General features: G+C 39.8%; 1 protein-coding gene and 1 long non-coding RNA gene across 4 annotated transcripts in view; both read left to right on the top strand.

The window, feature by feature from the left end:
* The window catches only part of LOC109622797 (ATP-binding cassette sub-family C member Sur), a 253,803-nt gene that overhangs the window by 139,559 nt on the left and 91,001 nt on the right, over positions 1-23,243 (top strand). For all 3 annotated transcript variants that reach the window (XM_062850774.1, XM_062850772.1, XM_062850771.1), the window contains exons 10-12: positions 5,887-6,441; positions 13,695-14,261; positions 14,383-14,488. In XM_062850774.1, the coding sequence (XP_062706758.1) occupies positions 5,887-6,441; positions 13,695-14,261; positions 14,383-14,488 (1,228 nt within the window). The remainder of the gene's footprint in view (positions 1-5,886; positions 6,442-13,694; positions 14,262-14,382; positions 14,489-23,243) is intronic.
* On the top strand, positions 20,747-21,093 carry LOC134287808 (uncharacterized). The gene is made up of 2 exons (XR_009997560.1): positions 20,747-20,869; positions 20,930-21,093. It is a non-coding gene; the product is annotated as an uncharacterized LOC134287808 (long non-coding RNA).

Raw genomic sequence — 23,243 nt, 5'->3', positions numbered from 1 at the left:
CCGGGAGGAATTCCTAGAAGATTTTTTGCGGTATTCCCGGAGTTATCCCTGGAGGAAAATGCTCAAGTAATCTCCGAGAAAATCCTCGTGTAATTCCTGAGCAGATGTATTGAGTTAATCCTGAGAGATTTCCTTAAGAAATATCTGAAGACGTTTCTTGGGTAATCCCTGCGGAATTCCATGAGGAATGTCTGAAGAAATTTCTAGAGAAATTCCCATGGGAATTCCTCCAGTAATCTCCCTGGAAATTCGTTGAGGGTTCTCATAGAATATTGCTTGAGAAATCGTCCGGGAAATTTCTTGAGTAATCGCTTAGAGATTTCTTTGAGGATTCTCTGAGGAAATTTCTAGAGGAAGCCCGGAATTTTGTATGAAAATTTCTCCGGAAATTTCTTCAGAAATATCTGCGGCAGCTTTTCTAGGAAATCATTTCTGAGAGATTTTTTAGGAATTCATTCCGAGAATTCTTCATAAATAAATTTATGAATCACTTCAATTGTTCATTTAACAACAAACTTAAATCCTTTCACAAGGTATTTTTCCAGGAGCTTTTTGGGAGATCCATGATTTTATTTCTCTATATTTATTGCGCATTTAGTTCACCACTGGATTGCGCACTCAGTCTTCGGTGCACTATTGCTTTGATTTATGCTGAATAAGTGCTCTGAACACACCGAGTTGATCTGCTGCAATCGCGCACTTTTATTTACGTTTTTGTACTCTTGAAAACTCGTGTGATAGTCCAATGGTGAACTAAATGCGCTATAGATTCATGAAGAAAGTGCCGAAAGGATTTCGTAGATGGTTCCGGGTCATTTGGCCGAACGCCATTTGGCCGAATGCCGTTTGGCCGAATGCCGTTTGTCCGAATGCCGTTTGGCCGAAAAAGTAATGATGAACTTCAGTGATTAGCCACTGTTTTCTACATCAGTGTTAGTTGAAAGACCAGCCTATGATTAAAAGAAGGAAAAATCTCTGCTAAAATATTCACAGTTTCAACGCCAGATAATCCCTTAATAGTGAAACTAGAAAGAATAGCCTATGATTAAAAAGGTAAAGTGTCTTTAATAAATATTAATAATAATAATAATGATTAAAAGAAGGAAATATTTCTGATGGTCGTATTGTCAGCTAGCATGTTATTCAGAGTTTACCCACGCTTCCAAATTCTGTTGATCAGAATTCGGCCAAACGACATTCGGCCAAACGGCATTCGGTCAAATGGCCGGATACCTTCGTAGATGTACTCCTAGAGTACATAAGAAGAATCGTAAGAAAACATAGAAAACGTCGCGTACCCGGGTAGAAATGAATAACAAATCAATAATTAAAGAATAACATATTTTGTCATCATATCTAAATTTGCAATTTTTAACTTGTTTATGAAGAGCTCAGGATGCCACATTAAAATCAAAACATGCTATCATTGTAAAACTTGTTATTGACGAGTTATTATTGAATACTACCCAAGATACTACCTCAACATAATAATAACAAATATTACTATTATACTAATATAATATCAAAAAAAAAACAATACATAATTTACCATCATATTAAAATATGTTATTATTTTGATATTGTTTTTGCTATTATTTTGTTATAACAATGTCAAAATAAGTTATTCTTTAGTTGTTATGCAAAAGAAATCTAATTATTATTTGTGTTATTTTAACTCTTATTTCAAACAAACTAATAGCAAATTTTGCCATTAAAACATTCTATTTTAATGATAAAATTTGCCCTTCATTTGCCATTTCGCTCTACCCGGGATAGTTGATTTTGAGAAGAGTTCCGTAATACATAGAATGTTTAACGAAACTACCAGAAAAATTAAAAAAAAACAGAGAAATACCTTTAGAGCAACTATCTATTAATATCCTGTAAGTACACTGGAACTTCTTTTTATGCGTATGGCTGGGACTGCATAAATTTAAAATGTGCATAAATTAAAAAAGGCATAAAAAGAGGAAAATTTATGCATAAATTAAGTTTGGGCTTTAATGAGGGAATCTAGTTCGCGAGAACAAGTCTTGCTCCTGGGTATTTTAGGTGGGACTAAGGGGTTTCCAAAAAGTTCTCAGAGAGCCCAGAAAAGGGGATTCCAAGGGGCTTCAAGGGCGTTTTAAGGCGAAACTGGAAGCATTTTCTCATTTTTTCGGTTTTTGATATATTTTTAAATAACGAAGCCATATTTTCAAAATCGGTTTTCGTACACATGTAGAATATGGATCAAGGTATCTTCTGATATTTTTTTTAGGTGGAAAATGTTTTCCATTTTTGCAGAAACCATTTTTTTGGGAAATTTTGTTCAAAAATGGTTTCTGCAAAAACGAAAAACATTTTCCACTACCAAAAAAATTCAGAAGATACCTTGATCCATACTCTACATGTGCACGAAAACCGATATTGAAAATATTGCTTCGTTATTTGATAAAAAAAAAACAAAAACCAAAAAGTGAGGAAATGGATCCAGTTTCACCTCAAGGGGTTGTTTCAGGGGATTTGATGAGTCTTTTAAGGGCGTTCTGTCAAGATTTGTTGGGAATTCAGGGGCATTTCAATAGTACCAAGGAGGTTTCAGGAACGTTTCAATGTGCTTCATGGGCAATTTAAGAGATCTCAGACGCCTTTGAGGGGCGTTTCAAAGTATTTCAGAGTAATTTCAAAGTCGTTTAAGAGAGTTTCAGGGTGTTTCAGGAACATGTTAAGGGCGTTCCTAGAGTTTTTGGGGCGTTTGATAGCAATTGAGGGGTTGTTTCAAGGTGTTTTCATGAGCGTTTCAGAGTGTTTATGGACCCTATTAATAGCGTATCAGGCTCGCTAACGAACCCCAATAGGAATTCCTAGAGGCACTCACAGAAGAGTTCTTAGAACAAATTGCTCCCGGAGAAACTCCTAGAAAAACTTTTAACCCTTTGAAGCCGGAGGGGTCATATATGACCCCGGCGATGAAACCGAGTATAACAACCATGTTCGAGACCAGCGAGGTTGCGACAGCAGCGGCGAAACAATTCGGCTTCAAAGGGTTAAAGTAAAGTCTATGGAACTTCCGAATTAATTAGGAATTTCCTAGAAAAACTCCGGCAAAAAATTTGAAATATTTTCGGGAAAATTGCTAGTGAAACTTTCTACAAGAACTCCCCAAGAATTTCGTTGAAGAACTGTCAGATGATTTCCAGGAGAATTTTCTCAAGGATTTTTTGCAGGAATATTTACAAATAATTTTCCAGGATTTTTAAAAAAGAATTTCTCCAGGAATATTACCAGAAATCTCTCCAGGCACGCCCGTGCACAAGGGGGTGGTTTTGGGTGTTAAACCCTCCCCATTACCGACGCTTCATACACTAGGCGCCCCTCCGCCTTTTGCCGAAATTTGGAAAAACCCCTCCCTTGGTGCCACTTCTGTGCACGGGCCTGTCTCCAGGGATTATCCAAGGATTTTTTTCTGAGGATTGCTCTAAGAATCGTTTCGAGGATAACTCCAGGAATTTTATAAGATGTTTAAAAAATCACCCGGGGATTCATCCAGAAATTCCTCCGGGGATTCTTTCAAGGATGCCTACAAGACGTCTACCAAGAATTTCTCCTGGATTTGAAGGATTCTTCCTCAATTACACCAAAGATTCCTTCAAAAAGAATTTTCAAGGATTCTTCCACAAATGTCTTGAAGGGTTTCTCCTACAATCCCTCCAAGGATTTTTTTCTATCCGTCCTATCACATATTCATCCAAAAAAGGCTCCTTGAATTCCTTCAAGAATTCTTCCACGAATTCTCCCAACGATTCCTACATGACTTCTTCCAAAAAAATCTCATGGAACTCCTCCAAGAATTCTTTTTTAATTCTTCGAAGGGTAGGGTAGTAGTACCCAAACTTTCAACATGTTCGAACGGCAGGAATAACGCAAAATTATCAACAGTATGACCCATAAAAGTGCGAAAGTTTTCAAAGTAATCGTTCCCCTACTTCGAACTGATTAACCTTGCATGTATGTATTGGATAGTATAGTAGAGCCACTTATCTGATAATGGCAAAGGAATATAAACTGATTTCATGCACATACCTTTGGAAATACAACGTTGAACATATGGATGTCGAAATCGTCCACGCGCCAGAGGCCGTTTTTTAAGGATGTAATTTTCTTTCAATTGCTTTCAATCACATTCAATCAAATTTTATTTTCAAAATAGTACTTTTATGGCTGGATAAGGTCTTCAGGAGTTCGTTGGTTCGTCGGACAAGGACGAAAAAAAATATTAACTTATAAAATAAGAAACATTTTCTGAAAATTGAATTATTTGACAAATGATAATTTTTAGAAAATATTATGTTTAGAGCATGAAATTGTTTTTAAGTACTTTGTATTTGTACCTATCATAGAGGTAGGTTTATATACCTTCATCGACAAAAAAATGTTTTGAAAAATGTTCAAACAGTGTCAAGTTTTTTAATAATTTATCTTAAATACGGTTTTTAATATGTTCCACCTTTTTTAGTTTTTGTTTCCTAAACATTTGATATTTATTTTATAATATTGTTCAAACATGGGCGTATTAAAGAGTACATATTTCTTCGTGGTTTTCATGTGTTTAAAAGTTTGAATCTTAGTTCATTTTGCTCTGAAAATTAGAGGAAAACTTGATTTTATTTAGAAATTGTTAACAATTATAAGGTATTCCATATACGTAACCAATGAATATTTTGACAAAAAATTAAGAGATCCTGTATGACAATGACCTCCTTATTGTATCCTAATCCAAAAAAGTTTGATTCATTAGGATTATTTCATTAAAAATCATCAAATATCGCAAAAAATGGAATTTCGCATTTTTACTGTATAAATGCTTGCATGGGATATTCGGCAGCCAGTTCAAAGCTTTTTACCTGACGAAAGCAGCATGCTCGTGAACTTGGCTGTTCGAATTTGGGACTTGTGGAAGTGATTGAGAAATTTTGATCAACGTGGTTTATAAATGACCTTTGAATTCGTTTGTTATCCATTTTTCGCGAATGCTCCAAAGACCTAACCTAATTGCGCTGATAACTATTAAATTTCTTTTAAGTAATGTTGGTTTTATGAAAAAGAATCACCCACGCACCAAATGCACCATGTACAAAACGTTAATAAGACCGGTGGTCCTCTATGGACACGAGACATGGACCATGCTCGAGAAGGACCTGCAAGCACTTGGAGTTTTCGAACGACGCGTGCTAAGGACGATGTGCAGGAGAGCGCTGCACTTCACAGCGAACCCAGCATCCAGAAGGTGGCCAAATCCAAAAGGATACGGTGAGCAGAGCATGTTGCAAGGATGCCGGTCAACAACCCTGCAAAGCTGGTGTTTGCAACTGATCTGGTTGGCACAAGAAGGCGTGGAGCGCAGAGAGCACGATGGGCGGACCAGGTGGAGCGTGACCTGGCGAGCATTGGGCGCGACCGAGGATGGAGAGCGGCAGCCACAAACCGAGTATTGTGGCGTACTATTGTTGATTATGTCTTGTCTTAAATGTAATGTTGAACAAATAAATGTATGAATGTATGGTTTTATGAAGGTACCAAAATAGGATTTATTCGAATGGAGGTTCAAGTGTGACCACAAACCTGAACATGACAATAAATACTGACAAATACCCTCCACACGTTAACACTCAATCTACAAGCATCTAATTGATTACATTACGAAGCCACCGCCGCCGTTTTATGGCCCAATTTTCCACTTTCCCAAACATTATTGAATAAAAATGGCATCCTCTTAAACACCACCCGCATAAATCCCAAAAGTCTAATTAAAAAGTTACCCGTGACTGGAAAGCCATAACGAACCGTGTTCTCATATTTTCTGCGTTTTTTTCTTTCTTTTTCCCTCCCCACATCCAAATTCAGTGCTGCTCACGCATATATCCTCGGTGTTGATAACGTTCGTGACGGTGGCCGTTTTCATCCACCTGGAGCACGACGGCACGACTTCAGCGAACAACGACGACGACACCCCGCACGGAGGCAGGATCGAATTTACCGCTGCCCGTTTGTTTGCCTCGTTGGCACTGTTTAATCAACTGACGGTGCCACTGTTTATCTTTCCAATCACGATTCCGATTATCCTATCGGCGGTGGTGAGCACCGGGCGTCTGGAGGTGTTTCTTCGCCGGCCGGAAGTACGAACGACGGTCGTGGCTAGGAGACGAGCGTCTCCCGGTCGTCCGTCGTCGTCGTTGTCGCGGGATGAGGTTAGCCGGGGAAATGGTGGACGACGGAAACTGAGCCAAAGAGAAGAACCACTGGATAAAGTGACCGTAATCCACGACCGAGAGGATAATGCCGATGCCGATGCCGACAGGTTTTTAAAGGATATGGTGTTGGAAGAGGAAGACGAAGAGGACACCAAGTGGGAGCAGGAAGGTGCACTACACTTCGAGTGCTTTGATTTGCCGGAATGTGGTAAGTTAGTATGTAATGATGTAATGCCATTCAGAGTTGATTTAGAGTATTTTGGGACTGTATGGATAAAACCAGGGATGCGACCATTCATTTGCAAAAATTTACATTCGCTTGCTATTATCTCAGTTCAGAAGCATGCTATCGAAAACAATGTATGGATGAATTTAACCTTGTAGTATTATCTGAAAGTTTGCCGAATAACATTGGGGTTGCACCAAAGATATCCGGTTGCACACGCATATGTACCAAAGTCGTGAGCGAGCTGTGAAGGCAACTCTCCACAGCGTGAATGTAATTTACATTCACCGCGTGGAGAGTTGCCTTCACAGCTCACTCACGACTTTGGTATACGTTTGCGACCCCAATGTTATTCGGCAAACTTTCAGATAAAACTGGTTAAACAAGGTTAAATTTATTCATACATTGTTTTTCGATAGCATGCTTCTGAACTAAGATAATAGCAAGTGAATGTAAATCTTTGCAAATGATTGGTCGCACTCTTGGATAAAACACATAGTGTTGTGAGGGCCCCATTTCCAGGGGTATATTCTTCTTCTTCTCCTTCTTCTTCTTCTTCTTTTTCTTCTTCTTTGTGGCTCTACGTTCCCACTGGGACTTGACCTGCCTTGCTTCAACTTAGTGTTCTTTGAGCACTTCCACAGTTATTAATTGAAGGGCTTTCTTTGCCTGCCATTGCATGAATTAGTATATTGTGAGACAAGTACAACCCCATTTTTGGCCGGTGGCAGCTTTCAGCGGCGGCGTGAATCGGCGTGACCAAAATTTGATCATAATGTCAACATTGGCAAATCAAAGAAATTGTTATTACGCTCTAGAATTTGTAGTCTGAGCTTTTTCATGATCATTGATGACATAAACTATTAAGGCCGTTACAAATATCTATTTCACTTTTTGTCCCACCACTCTTTAGCATTTAATCTGAAAAATATTAAAAACTCATCGAATTTGTGAAAGAATTTTCAGCAAGACCCGATATTTTGATAAATATATTTTTTTATCTGCCCCCCTCAAAAAACAAAATCCAACCAAAAAAATTTGAAGGAGGGGGGGGGGGGGGGGGTGACAAAAAGTCAAAATTAAATTTGTAGCAGCCTAAGTTAGAATTAATACCTTTTTTATTTCTGTTTGGGTCCGTCACTGCCACCAGTCAGTGATTATACATATTGAGACATTACCTGTATCCTTAGTGTAGTGCATGTTGCATTACGCCAGTGCAAATCAAAGGTAATAAAATATCGATTTTGCTATAGTTTCTGTTTTGTTTTTTCAAAATTTTCAGAGGCTATCAAATTTGATAATAAGGAGGAATACCCAGGAAGAATCTCTGACGGAATTGCAGGAGAAATCCCTGAGAGAATACTAGGAGGAATTTCCTCGTGGATCCTCGAAGGAATTTCAAGAGGAATCCCATAAGCAATTTCAGCAGGAATCCCCGAAGAAAATCCAGAAGGAATCTTCGACGAAATATCAGGAGAAATCCCCGAAGGGATTTTAGGAAGTATCCTCGAAGGAAGAATCCCTCAGGAGAAACCCCCGAAGGAATTCTAGAAGGAATCCCGGAAGGAACTCTAGGAGGAATCTCCGAAGGAATTCCAAGACGAATCCCCGATAGAATTCCAGGAGAAATTCTGGAAAGAATTCTAGGAAGAATCACCCCGCAGGAATTCTAGGAGGACTCCCAAAGGAATTCCATGGAGAATCTCCAAGAGGGAATCCCGAAGGAAATCCAGAAAGAATCTTCGATGAAACATCAGGAGAAATCCCTGAAAGAATTTTAGCAGGAATCCTCGAAATGACAGCAAAAATCCCAGCAGGAATCCCAGGGGGCACCATCGAAGGGATTCCGAGAGGAATCTTCGAAGGAATTCCAAGCGGAAAATCAAAGGTTTTTCAAGAGGAAACCCGACAGGAAGTCCAAAAAGAATCCCGACAGGAAGTCCAAAAGTAATTCAAGGAGAAATTCTCAAAGGATCTCTAGGAAAAAATATCAGGAGGAAACCCCGAAGGCATTCCTGGAGGAATTTTCAAAGGAATTTGGGAAGAAATCCTCAAAGTTTTTCTAGGAAGAACTATCGAAAAATATCCAGAAGGAATCTTCGTTGGAGTTCCATGAGTTCCATCACGAATTTCAGCAGGAATCCTTAAAAAAACTCCATAAGGAATTTCCAAGCGGATTAGAGAAAAAATCCCCGAAGGATTTCTAGGAGAAATCAACGAAAAATATGCGGGAGAAATCTCTGAAGGAGTTCCTGAGAAAATTCTAGGAAGAATCACCGAAATAATTCCAAGGGGAATCCCCGAAAGAATTCCAGAAGAAATTCGTTAACGAATTCTAGGAGGAATCTCCGGAGAAATTCCATGAGGGATCCCCAAATGAATCGAAAATAATGAGAAATCCCTGCAGGAATCCCAGGTGGAACTCCTGATGGAAATCTAAGAGGAATCTCCGAAGGGTTCTCAAGCGGTATACACGAAGGATTTTCTAAAGAAATCGACATAGGTAGCCCAGGAGAAATCTCTGAAAGAATTCTTAATGGAATCATCAAAGAAATTCCAGGAGGAAACCCCGAAGAGATTTCAGGAGAAATCCACGTTAGAATATTAGGGGAAATCCCCGAGAGAATTTTAGGAGGAATCCATAAAGGATGTCCAGGAAGAATATCCGAAGGTATTTCAGGAGAAATTCCAGAATTATTTCTAGGCGGAATCTCCGAAAATAATCCAGAAGGAATCCCCGAAAGAATTCCAGGAGGAATCTCCGGAGGAAGTCCAGGAGGAATCCCTAGATGAAGTCCAACAGAAATCCCTGGAGGAATTATATGAGAAATTCTTAGAAGTTATTGTTAGAGAAATCACCAAGAAACTCAAGGAAAAATTCACGAAGAAATTTTAGGAGGAATCTACGAAGAAATTCCAGGAGAAATCCTCGAAGGAAGTCCAAGGGAACCCCTGAAGGAAGTCTAGGAGGAGTCCCCGAAGAAATTACAAGAGGTATCCCTGCAGGGATTCCAGGGGATTGCACGAAGGAATTCCGGTAGGAATATCCAAAGGATTTTCAGGCGGAGTCCTTGGAGAATTTTCAGTGGATATTTCCGGGTAGGAAGAATGATTTGCAGGAGGTATTCCCTAAAAAAATCCCGGAAGAACTCCAGATGGAAATCCTTGACGAACTCTTGTAGAAACTCCATGAAAGATCCATCAACAATATCTATCGCCCACCTGACCCCCCCCCCCTCCTTTAAATCCAGCCCTGTATGCATCCTTCAGGAATTATTGGGAAAATGTTTCATCAGTAGTGTTGGCGAAGAAAACACAGTCTTGCAGCTGTAGGACTAATCAGCTTCAAAGCTGAAAGTATATTTTTCATTAAACTTCAATTCAATTAAGGAAATGGTATGCACTTACATTTCTGTGTATGGCTAATTTGAAGAATTCACTTCTCCTCCCTATTACTTCATCAAAAAAGGTGAATCTACAATAAATACATATGTTCCATTAAGTAATTTTACCAGCTAGCAAGCACATAGTGCACAAGAGAGATTATTATCAATAGAGGCAGAATAAATTTCTTCACTGATCAGGAAATAACACTTTCACTGACTTACCGACGAAACTAGTATAGCCGTTTACACTACGTACTAACTATTAGTCGTACTACGATCTGATAGTTTATTACTAAACTAAACACTAAACGATCACTTACTGCGTGACGGCTTTGCAATTAAAGTGAACTGAGCAAGATTTACATTGTTGTAGAATCGGCCGCAGACGTATTGTTCTGAGTATTTTGCCTATATCAGTGTGCTATGGGCCAACCAGTTGTTTCACAATTGAACCTTAGGACCGCTGCATAGTGGACGCGGCAACAAGTAGAGTGCTCTCAAGTTCATCCTACTCGAGTAAAAGAATTGAAGCGCTGCGCTGTTTATTTTCTTTCCATTTTTTTTTGTTTTTTTTGCCTTTCTCGTACACTAAGGGCATTTTTTTTATTATCGTACAAATTGTGCCGAAGGATCTCAGATTTTCATGAAACTTTTGCCACAGGCAGGGCTCATGGATAAATGAATAAAAAAAAAATGAGAAAAAAAATCAGGGTCGCCTATGTTCCCGGAAAACTCAGGTGGACATTTTTTTGTTTTCCCCTAATACTACTTACTTTCAAAAATCATAACTCAAGAACGAAGCATCGAAGAAACAAAGTTTTTTTTAAGAAAAGAAAGTAAATTTTCTCAAAAATCTAAAAAAATATGAACTGGACAAAGTTTTCCGCAAAATTTTCCACTGTTGAGAAAATTCGTAAAGAAAAGCCGGAAAAACTATGCCCGAACTCGTGGAAAATTTTCAAAAAAATATTTTTGAGGAGGTTATTTCATAAGCTTCAATTGCTGAAATTTTTGGATAGCACCTTTTTTTCGTTTTTGAATTATAGACAATTTTGTTGAAAAATGTCCAAATGTGCCATATCTATAAGTCTTTTTTTTTGAAAAATCATAACTCAAGAACTAAGCTTCGTAGAAGCAAAGTTTTTTTCAATGAAAATGAAATCAAAAAAAAATGAAGTGGAAAAAGTTTTCCGCAAAATTTTCCACCGTTGAAGAATTCGTGAAAAATTTTCAAAAAAAAAAAAATTTTTTTTGAGAAGGTGATTTCAAGCCGGGGCCCGTGGCGTAGTGGCTACACGTTTGCTTCATAAGCAGATGGTCATGGGTTCGATCCCAACCCCGGCACTTTCATCAGTTGCTCTTTCCCCCTGAGAGCAGCGGACACTGACTTTCTTCTGAGCCCCATGGCTCAAATGAACCTGGATACTTGGACATCGGCAAACGGCAACCCATAATGGACCCCCAAACGGACTGGAAACAGGAACAACCAACAGCCACACATCAACATCCTCGTGCTCATCATTCTAGAATGATAGGGAAGAAAGTGAAAGCAACGCAACGACAGCCAGTTCAATATAGTATAATTAAAATATAATACATTTAGGCGCTGTACAAAGTGTCTGTACAGCTTCCAATTGGAATCGCTCACGCAGTGTCCTAGTGAACAATAGAGCTGTAAATTTGGTTAAGTGATTGAAGAATAAAAAAAACGTGATTTCATAAGCTCTGATTGCTGAAATTTTTGGAATGCACTTCTTTTTTTTCTGAGTGAAAAATTTGAAAAATGACCATGTAGGCCTGTATTATATGGTCATTTTTCACTTGACCATAACTCAGGAACGAAAATAAGTGCATTCCAAAAGTTTCAGCAATCGAAGCTTATAAAATAACCTTTTCAAAAATATTTTTAGGAAAATTTTCCGCGAGTCGGACATATGTAGTTTTTCGACTTCTTAAAGAATTTTCTCAACAATATAAATTTTGTGGAAAAACTTTTGCCCCTTCATATTTTTTTTTTGATTCCTGAGAAAATTTGCTTTAATTTTTATTAAAAAACTTTTTTTCTATGATGCTTCATTCTTGAGTTATGATTTTTCAAAAAAAGGATTATATGGCACATTTAGACATTTTTCAACAAAATTGGCCATAACTGAGAAACGAAAAAAAAGAGCATTTCAAAAATTTCAGCGAATAAAGCTTATAAAATAATCTCCTCAAAAATAGTTTTTGAAAATTTTCCACGAGTTCGAGCATAGTTTTTCCGGCTTTTCTTTACGAATTTTCTCAACAGTGGAAAATTTTGCGGAAAACTTTGTCCAGTTTATATTTTCTTTAGATTTCTGAGAAGATTTGCTTTCATTTATTAAACAAAAATTTGTTTCTACGATGCTTCGTTCTTGAGTTATGATTTTTGAAAGTAAGTAGTATCAGGGGAAAACAAAAAGAATTACACCTGAGTTTTCCAGGAAAATAAGCGACCCTGAATTTCTCTCAATTTTTTTTATTCATAAAGGGTGATACGGTCAAAATTTGGTCACACAATTTGTTTCATAACTTGAGACTGCGTACACCAAAACAGCTGATTTTTGGACCAGTATTGGTACATTATATGTAGCTTATACCATAAAATTTTCATCAAAATCGGTTTAGTATTTGCGGAGATATTGTGAATCCTGAAAACTGCAATTTTAAAATTTTGTACAGAGAGGATCAAAAAATAAGAACACATTTCTACTCTTTTTTTTTATAGAGCCAGAAATACTGAACCAATTTCAATGAAAATTTTTCTGTGTGTAAAGTAAACATATTAAAATGTTGTGTAAAAATTTCATTCAATTTGATCCAGCCGTTACAAAGTTATATTTGTTTAGATGGTCAAATTTTGTCAAATTTTGTCAAGTCAAGTCAAATTTTGGTCACACAATTTTTTTCATAACTTTAGATTGCGTACACCAAAACAGCTGATTTTTTGGATCAATAATGGTACATTATATGTAGCTGGTACCATAAAATGTTCATCTAAATCGGTCTAGTATTTGCGGAGATATTGTTGAACCCTATGATCCGCAATTTTAAAATTGTGTGCAAAGAGGATTCAAACATTTTTACTGTTTTATTTATAGAGCCAGAGATACTTAACCGATTTCAATGAAAATTTTTCTGTATGTGAAGTATGCATATCAAAATGTTGTGTAATAATTTCATTCAATTTGATCCAGCCGTTACAAAGTTATATTTGCTTAAGTGGCACCCGGTTAGTTTTTTTCATATTCAAACTACTACAACTTTGAAAGTATTCATACAAAATGGCTCAAAATTTTATTAAGAACGTATTTTCATAATAGTACTATACAGTAAAATTTTGATAAAAATCGGAGCAATATTGGTAGTTCTATAATCAAAATTGTGCTTTATTGACCTTAAATTTCCGAAAATTTACTATGGAGCGCCTTAGTACAAAATTTTAAAAAGGTAGGTCGATGGTTTTGTCTATATATCAACCAATACTCAACCGATTTTGATGAAAATTTTATGGTATAAGCTACATATAATGTAGCATTACTGATCCAAAAATCAGCTGTTTTGGTGTACGCAGTCTAAAGTTATGAAAAAAAAATGTGTGACCAACTTTTGACCGTATCACCCTTTATATCTATGAGCACTGCAGACCATTTTTACTATCAAATTTTATAAGGCTAGGTACAATTCACACATAGGTATTACTTATCATTTGATGGTGCATGTTTCCAAACGAAAAGCATACCACAAATTCGAATCAAGCGTGATTCGTATTCAAATGGGCTCACACATTTTAACTGATTATGTCGCATTTCGTTCTCCCTCATTCAGCAACCATCCAGCCTGACAATACACCGAATGTTCAAAATGAATGTTCGGAATCATCCGAGTGGGAAAGTGAAATTGAGCAAGATGAGCAATTACGGGGAACCGAATTACGAACTCCTGCCGGCGCTGGTGCAGTTTCAACAGGTACGCCGTCGTCATTTATATACGCCGGTGTCTCTTCCACGAACCGGCTGGAGCCCAAGCATGAAAATTCACAGACAATTACCGGTGACGCTGATGATAACTCTGAAATGAACCGCAGAGTAAATTCACAAACCAAGGTTCCTCGAACCTCGAATAACAATCAATTGTTTACCTGTGCTCGATTAAGGGAAAACCGCCTGCGACGAAAATCGCATCATAGGCAGTTGGTAGCCAATAATGGCCCGAGATACGAACCGGTATCCGTGAACGACGACGACATCGATGATGAAGAGCAAGCCAGCCGTTGTGCTCAGGTCGTTACGGTACGAGATGGCCGTTTCCAGTGGGGTTGCAACAATGACCAGAGTGAAAATTCCCAAAACTCTGCAAGCGTGCTTCAAATTAACCGACTCGATATTCCCAAAGGTACGTACTTCCCGAGGTTTTCCTTGAATTGTCACGACAGCATCATTTCCGATTCTATCGTTTTGACCATTCTGACCTTTACCTGGAACACCCGTGCATGGTTCGTTTTGTCTTCATCCAGGAAAACTCACCATCGTTGTGGGCCGCAGTGGCAGTGGTAAATCATCATTACTGGCGGCTTTGCTGAGGGAGATAAATCATTTGTCCGGAGAAGTGATTTGGAGTCAGTGAGTATGAAACTAACATCCTTCATCTAACTTTGTGTGCTTTTGGCTATATTTTTTTTCGTTTCATTGCTTTTGAAATTGTAGCACAATTACATTAGTGGTCGTTAATACTGAAAAAGTACTTAAAATGCGTAATTCTTAAAGTTAAAGCTGGGAAGTTCAAACGTTCTTCGAAGAAAAAAAAACTAACGATCTTAAGCTATCAGCTTAAGATATACACACCAAAAATCGATTGAGGGTTTCAGCAAAATTTTGCTGAATTTTGCCGAGCTGAAGGCTTCAGCAAAAATTTTGCTGAAATTCAGCAAAATTTTGCTGATTTGTTCAGTAAACTCTGCTGATCATCAGTAACGTTTTGCTGAAATTCAGCAAACTTTGCTGAAAGTTCAGCAAAAAATTTTGCTGGACCCTTCAGCTCGGCAAAATTCAGCAAAATATTGCTGAAAGCGTTTAGTGTAGGGTCAAATATTTGTCCGAAAAGAAACCAGTGCTCAAACACCCTATTTGACTCGATCGAATTTTCATTAGCCTCAAACTGATGTTGTTTCTTGAGTTTTTTCCTAGTCAAATATTTGAAACTGTCTATCCCAGGCCTATAACCTCAAAAGGCCCATATGCTGACCAAATCTGAATGGTTAACCCTTAACCACCCGGGACGATACTTTCTGACTTCAAATGGATCGTTCTCCGAAACTAGGGCACCAAATTGCATTCGGTTCGCAGTATTATCAAGGGGAAGAGTGTATCTTAACAATGATTTGGCGGGGATCCCCCAATGACCCTCTCCCCTTTTCTGCGGGGCGGATCTAAGTGTGGCATGATTCATAACACTAGTTTACAAAATAAAAGGAAAGTCGTGAACTTCTGTCAACGACCAACATTTTTGAAGCATAATTTAGAGCTGATTTCGAAACCGTGCTTCAAAAAAATTAAAGTAGAACAGTTTTTGAGTTTTAGCTCAATATTGAGTTTTACAACTTTTTAAAATATGGAATTTAATAAAATTCAAATATCTTGCGTTTTGTTCAACCAATTTTAAATCTTAAAAGCTGTATATAATACCATCGGATAATCTGAATGCAGGTTTTGCATCAGATTGATGAAAATCAAGATATTGGCGAGTTTTGGGGACGATCTCCTTAAATTTTAGCAAAATTTTGTTACCCGGCGGGTCGGATGGACCTGCCCTAGCACGAGAGACTCTTAGGGTCGGCGTGAGCTCGTCAAGGGTTCAAGAAAACGCACTTTTCAGTCTTTAACGATTTATTTAACTTACGAGGTGTGTGAGTGTGGGAGGTGTGGCGTGTATCTCGTCTCGATGAGGCCGGCCGGCGGAAGTGCAGCACGTGGAGGGGTTCTTGATGATCTGGCGGGGTTTCGGGCTGTCCACGGGTCCAGGACGTCCTCGCAGGTCCCTGAGGTCTTCGGAGAACACAAAACGGTTGACCGGGGCGCGGCTTGACCGGCGAGGCCGATGCTTCGGAGTACTGGGGTCTTCCAGGGTTGCACCAAGGGGCCAGAGGACACTATGGACTCTCAAACGGGTCGTCGTACTGGGCACTTTTTAGACGGAGGCCCTAAAGCGGAGGCTGCTTCCAGGTGTTCACCACGGAATTTGGCGGCTCGTGGGAGACCTTTAGCAGGCCAACGGTAATGGGTCCTAATAGGGGTTAGGATTATATTTGGCATTAGGGGAGCTACTGGGTTTCGTGGGAAATACTTAAAACGGCAAACTTCTGCTTAATATACCTGATTCCAACTTCAAATTTCACTCGGGTAAAACTATAACTTTTAGTAGCACCGACTACAAACTTCCAACGGTCACTTTAATTAGGTGGAGAGGTTTTTCTTGTCCGTTCGCTATTAGCTCGAGATTAGAATAGGCTTTAGCTTTAGCGCTATTCGACCCAGTAGCCTGCTCCCCCCTTTCCCTTCCTTTTCCCTCATTGGACTCTTTTATTTCTCTTTTTTTTACATATGGCTACTCTATATCCCCTTTTTTCGAACCCTCCGTGCTTTTAGGTGTTAGGCGTGTTCAATGTGTATTCGTGTGTTAACAAATTTTGTCCCTAGTTTTCTCGGAGTGTTTTACAATATTAATAAATTTTAACAATTATTAACAATCAAGTAATAATTTTACTAACAATTCACATGAAGAATTAATTAATTTTAACTAACAATTACTAACATCAAATCTAACAATATTCTAAAAAATACAAATAAACAAACGCAGATCATCGTAACGGTAACACCACCTTCTATCTCCCCCCAAAATTAATTGTATAATTTATTATCAATTAATTTTAATAAAGTTTACCTAACGAAATATCATACCAGGCTTGAGATGCACCTTTCATGCATTCGAATTTCTCAAAAAACCGACATTGTTGCGTGTAATCACCAAATAGTTCATTCCTTTCATGCACGGAATGCTATTTGTACCGCCTCAAATTCCCGATTCTGCTAATTGGCCTTCTCATCTTCCAAAATATCAAAACAGTGATGTTTCGCGAAAGACGAACCAAAACAAAAACAAGTCTTGCGAAATTACTTGATGCAAATCGATCGAATGGATTTACATCAACTTCGCTCACTCTAACAAACTTTGCTCTTCACAAACAATACGATCATGATCTTCTACATTACTATCGAGGGACGCGGACACGTTAAGTACGGTCGGGTTGATAAGCTCTTGAAACTAGTGATTTCTGGTTCCCTAATTACCTAAAATAGGACTGAACAGTGGAGATTTCAGTGCTAATTATTCTGCAATACCGGGCTTAATGTCGGCAGCTGAGAATATGCCTAGATTTTTGCCGGTTGCGTCGGCAAGCTCGTATGAGCTAGCACCTCTCTTTGAAACAATGGTGCATGGCACATACGCTGGACCAAGTTTGGCATTATAATTGTCTACAGCAGACGTTTGGGCAAAATTTCTTTTATAAACCTGTTGACCAATTTGGTACACAGGAACGGGTTTATTGAAACGAAGGTTATACGCTCTAGCACTTCGTTCGTGGGCCTTCTCTAAATTTTTGCGCACTAGATCATAAACAGAACTGTCGACTTTTAACCGTTGTTCATTTCGTTCTTTTTCAGAAATGTCGGTCGTATCTGGATCTCTACGATGATCGTCGCCAGTGGTGATAATTTCATGGCCGAATAGGACGCGATATGGAGTGAAACTTGTGGAAGAGTGCATAGTGTTGTTGATCGTATGTTCGATCGAAAAAATCTTGGTGTCCCATTGACGCTGATCGGTTTTCACATAAGTGTGTATACACGCATTTATGCTCCGATTCAATCGCTCAACAGGATTCGCCTGTGAGTGATGACGCGAATTAGCCCAATGTTTCACCCCATATTTTGTCAAAAAGTTCTTGAAATCATGACTCAAGAAACTTGTGGCATTATATGTGATAATGATCTCGGGAACTGAGTAGCGCCTGAACCACTGTTCCTCGAGGACCTTAACAATAAGCTCCGTTGAAATTTTCTTTACAGGGACTAGCACTGTCCATTTGGAAAACAGATCGAGCAGAACGAATAAGTGCATATTACCGGATTTTGATCGCGGTAACGATTGAATGAAGTCTACCGCCAATATTTGAAACGGTTTCGATGCTAGTCGCGGATTCCCCATAGCTGGGTGCTGGGATACCGAACTGGGCTTGCATTCTTTGCACACCTGGCATCTACCTACATACTTTTTTGCATACTCGGCCATTTTGGGCCAGAAGTATCGCGATCGCAGTTTATCGAGCAGCTTGTCGTAGCCGATATGCAACGACTCATCGTGCTCCTGCTGGAGAATACGCTCTCGATCGCTCTCAGGAATACACAGCTTCCATTCATGCCGATAATCGAGAACTTCGGTTTTATTCGGAAATAATTTAAGCAATTGCTGGTTCTCGATTTTGTAGTCTAAAAAAGCTTCTGGTGAACTTTCCACCTTTTTAAATAGATCGGCATACCACGCATTCTGATCGGTGAGAACCTCGGCTAATTCTATGGAACGGGACAGGGCATCGGGAATGACATTGTCCTTCCCCCGCCTATGTCGTATTTCCATGTCGTATCCTTGTAATTCGATGCTCCATCTGCTCAATCTGGAGGATGTGCGCCATTTACCCTTCATGATATGAGTCAGAGCTGAGGCATCTGTGACCACAGCAAAATGTGATCCTTCTATGTATGGCCGGAATTTTTCAATGGCACAGAGGACTGCCAACCCTTCTTTTTCAGAAGCTGCGTAGGCTTTTTGGGCAGGTGAGAGCTTCTGAGAAAAATAAGCAATTATTTTCTCGCCCTCATCGTGCTGTTGGGTCAGTATTGCTGCGATGGCGCTATCGCTTGCATCTGACTGAATTTGAAAGGGAAGGTCGAAATTGGGGTTTGCCAGTACAGGTGAAGCAATCAAACTTTCTTTGAGATTCAAGAAAGCCTGTTCTGCTTTCGGGTTCCAAATCAGGGTTTTGGGCTTTTTCTTCAGGAGATCCGTGAGAGGCACTGAGAGCTCACTGAATCCTGGGATGAATCGCCTATAATAATTGGCCATCCCCAGAAATCGGCGCAGTGATTTGAGAGACGCCGGTCTCTCGTAATTAACGATCGCTTCGATACGATCGGGGTTGGGTTTCAGGCCTTCGGGAGAGAGTATATACCCAAGATAGGGCAATTCTCTCAAATAAAATCGAGATTTGTCCAGGTTGATGGACAGATTAGCTGTCTTCAACCGACGAGCGACTTCAGTTAGGGTTTTAATGTGGGCTTCAAATGTGTCGTTTACCACGACAATGGTACACGAACACATTTGGTTCCAGTTCACCATGGCCCAGGACGTCATCCATCAGTCTAGCCAATGTGGCTGGACTATTGACCAATCCAAATGGAAGCCTGGTGAACTGGAACAATCCTCTCCCTAACACAGGCAGTATATTTGCGGGAGTTTTGGTGCAGCGGTATTTGTAAAAAGGCCTTCGTCAAATCAATAGTGGTTAAATACCTGCTGGCACCCAATCGGCTCAATATTCTGTCCTGGTGTGGGAGTGGATAAGCGTCGCGTTTGGTTCTTTCATTGAGCCGTCTCGCATCTAGACACAACCGTACGTCCCCAGTCGGTTTAATGACTGGGACGGTGCTCTGAGACCACTCACTTTTGCTGGGCTCTATGACTTGTTGTTTAAGCATGTTGTCGAGTTCTAAATTGGTGCGTTTCTGCATTTCAGGGGATGTCGGATATGGATTCATCCTGATAGGGGGTGCATTTTTAAACTCATCCTTGAGCTCTATTTTATGAGTCGCGAGAGGAGTGACATCTAAAATTTGCCCCTCTATTGCAATTTTAAATTGGAGCTTGACCTCCTCTAATTGGGCTTTTTGCGTCTCGCTTAGATCTCCCTCCTTTTCCCCTTTCTCATTCCACTCCAACTCCTCCACTTTCAAGTTTTCAACCAACTCTTTTTCCCTTCTTCGAGACTCTCGACTTAAGACAACGGGTTGTATTTTAAAAGCTCTCCAGAAATCATTAAATCCTAAAATCAATCTACGTTTGAGTTTGGGCGCCACGAGAGTCTTAATAATGCGGTTTTCATCGTTGAAAGTGATGGGCAAATACACAAAACCTTCAACCTCAATTGTGGAGCCTGATGCAGTCTGTATCTGTACATCAGAAGGAAAAATTTTCAATTTTAGCAAATTCATAAGCTTTTTGCACCCTGCTCCTAAGACTGAGCAGTGAGCTCCACTGTCTAAAAGACCGATGATTTCCCTGCCAAGCACACTCACTTTTACAAACGGCCGAGTGTCTCCATCGAACCGAACGAAAAGCTCTTCCACGCTGGAGACGGGAGAGTAATCGTTCTCAGAGACGGGTTCAAATCCATTGACTGCAAGCTCCTCAGTGACACGATCATATCGTGGAGGGTTTTGGCGACCAACTTCAGCTTGCCTCCTCAAGCTGAATCCGCCTCGTTTTTTTGGCACACTGGACAAGCGGGAGTAATTACATCCGCAAACCCACAAATTCTACAAAATTTGCCCTTTGGTTTGGGGCAATCTGCATAATGATGCCCACTCAATCTGCAGTTATAGCACACCCCGAGAGACGGCCGTCGATAATTTTCAGCCATAGCTATCAGAGTCCCTTTCGACGAACCCTCCATCGGGTCCGCAGGCTTTTCTCCCTTCTTCTCTCCTACATTTTTCGTCTCCGATAATTATCGGTATTGGTTTGGTTTTCTCTGTGGGTTCATTTCTAGGCTTGCTGCGAGTAAAGACACGTGTTGCAGTGCTCGAATTTTGAGGGAAAGCTTTGGACTTAGACGGATCCGATGCAGAAACTTCATTGACCTGAGCATTTCTACCCCGGGTCATATTGTCGTGAGATTTATGGAACATCGACCAAAAATTCTCATCAATAATGCGTCCGTACTTTTTCAGCTTGGATAACGATCTAACTCCTGCACCGGTCATGGCGTTTTTATAATCGAAGCGGAGATTACGCCAGATGATGTCGAACTTCCTACGATCTGAGATTGGCCGGGTCATCGAGTGGAAAATTTTCATCATATCATGAAGATAATCAGTAAATTTCTCACCCCTGGCCTGACGTCTTTCTGTGGCTTGTACCTCAAGCTGGAAATCCAAATCGGGAGGCAAAAATTCCCGTTTTAGTTCCCTTTTTAGCTCATGCCAGTTCCGAAAATCTTTATTTTCAACTCCCTCAATGAACCAGTCTTTCGCGCGACCTGAGAAGAGATGAATGGCACTCCTAAATAACTCTTTCTCTGAGATGTCCTCGGAAATACATCTCATTTTAATCTCCTTCAAAAATTCGGACAACTTTCGACCCTGATCCTTCCCATCGTACTTCAATCTCCACTCAGCAACAGGCATTCTCTTCAGCTCTCTGTTTCTCCTACTTTCCCTCCTTCCTCTTCCCTTTCTCCTGTGTTCTGAATCGGTATCCGTACCTGAACCTGAACTACTTCGCGAACTAGAAAACTCGGAGCTTTCTGTTACGGACGTTGTGCTAGAAGTCGACGAATAGCTCGGTTTACGATGTCGCTTCTTCTTTCCTCGTTTCGACGAGCTATTTCCCTTCTTGACTGATTTACGCTCTTTCCTATGTTTCGACTTCTCTCTACTCTCATCGGAACTGTCCTGTCCGCAATCATCTGAATCGTGTTTGAAACTAATCATTTTCTCCCCCTGCTTTCTATCCTCTAACTGAACCTTTGGTTTCTCCTGCTCTATACTTTTCGTTGGGCTTTTCTCATCAGAACCATCTGGCTCTTTTTTGAGACGATCATTCAAACTGATCAGCACTTTTTCTAATCTCTTTTTCCGTTCCATGCTATCTTTTGCTTCCTTCTTTTTTCTTTCCTCTTCTACGATTTGCTTTTCTCTCATCTGCCTTTGTTGCTCGGTGGTTTGTCGCACAAACGTTTTGAAAACCGCGATGAGCTCCATCGGATTTTCTTTCTTTCCTTCCTCATACTCTGACAACACTTTCAAAATATCTTCTGCCCGCTTAAGGGAGTCATTCATTTCCTTCTTCTTCAATTCTAATACCTGGCTCGTCGCTGCTGCCTGTTCTAACTCTTCCTCTATCTCTTTTCCCGACGCGGTTGTTTCGTTCAGAACTTCTATTTCACTTCGTACTTCTTCTAGCACATTATTCAAGTCTGTTTCTAGCCGTTCGGAATCTTCTGAATGGACGCCAGCTTCATTCACTTCGGGGAAAAATCGCCCGAACAGTTCCGTCGCTTGACGTCCCACTTTAACTATTTCGTTTCTGAACTTGTCTGCTCCCTTAGCTTTGGATAAAATGTAGTTTCGAACACGGTAGTGAACTAAACGCGTTCTTAACTTCTGACGTTGTCTAGCATCAGTTTTAGGATTCTCGAGTAAACCACCAATGACCTTAAGCTTTGAACTTATAGTGACTAACTCTTCATCCAAATTTCGCCACGGTTGTGAAAAAGCAAACGACTTTGTTTCTTTCTCACTTTTCAATTTGCCCTTGAGTTTTCTTCTCTTGATACTTTCATGCTCATCGAAGTGGAACAAAATGTTCCTAATCAATAACTCGTATTCTACCTCATCGACCGAAAGATGGGAGACATCCATGGACGCGTACATTGTTTGCATGTCCATTGTTCTGTTGAATGGCGCTATTCAAGTAATGAATGCAGGCTATTGTGACGATGTTCGCTTTATTCATACACAATATCCGATCGAAAAAATACTTTCAAATGAAAAATTCACTATTAAGGATTTTTAGGCGAATCAAGACCCATTAACAAAAAAAGCTTCAACCAATTCAATTCGTTTCCTAATTTTTCGCTATTTGGTGCATACACAGCAACACTGCGAGCTTTTGTGAGGGTACGCGCACTAGTAGTATGCTATTTAGAAAATTTTCACTTTACGGGCAAGAACTATTTGGTGCTACCGGCTCGATTTCACTGCTTTTGCAAATCTGATTCTATAGAACACTATAATTTGATAACCTAATTTTCTGTTCACTCCGAGAGAGTGGTCACTTGAATCCTTGATCAGAGCTTTTTCAGTTGGGCGTCAATTGTTACCCGGCGGGTAGCACGAGAGACTCTTAGGGTCGGCGTGAGCTCGTCAAGGGTTCAAGAAAACGCACTCTTCTTTCTATAATTGGTTTATTGGACTTACGAGGTGTGTGAGTGTGGGAGGTGTGGCGTGTATCTCGTCTCGATGAGGCCGGCCGGCGGAAGTG

The sequence above is a fragment of the Aedes albopictus genome, chromosome 2, assembly GCF_035046485.1.
Source record: "Aedes albopictus strain Foshan chromosome 2, AalbF5, whole genome shotgun sequence".
Classification (NCBI taxonomy): domain Eukaryota; kingdom Metazoa; phylum Arthropoda; class Insecta; order Diptera; family Culicidae; genus Aedes; species Aedes albopictus.
The sequence above is the reverse complement of the archived record's forward strand: the minus strand, read 5'-3'. Positions and strand labels throughout refer to the sequence as shown.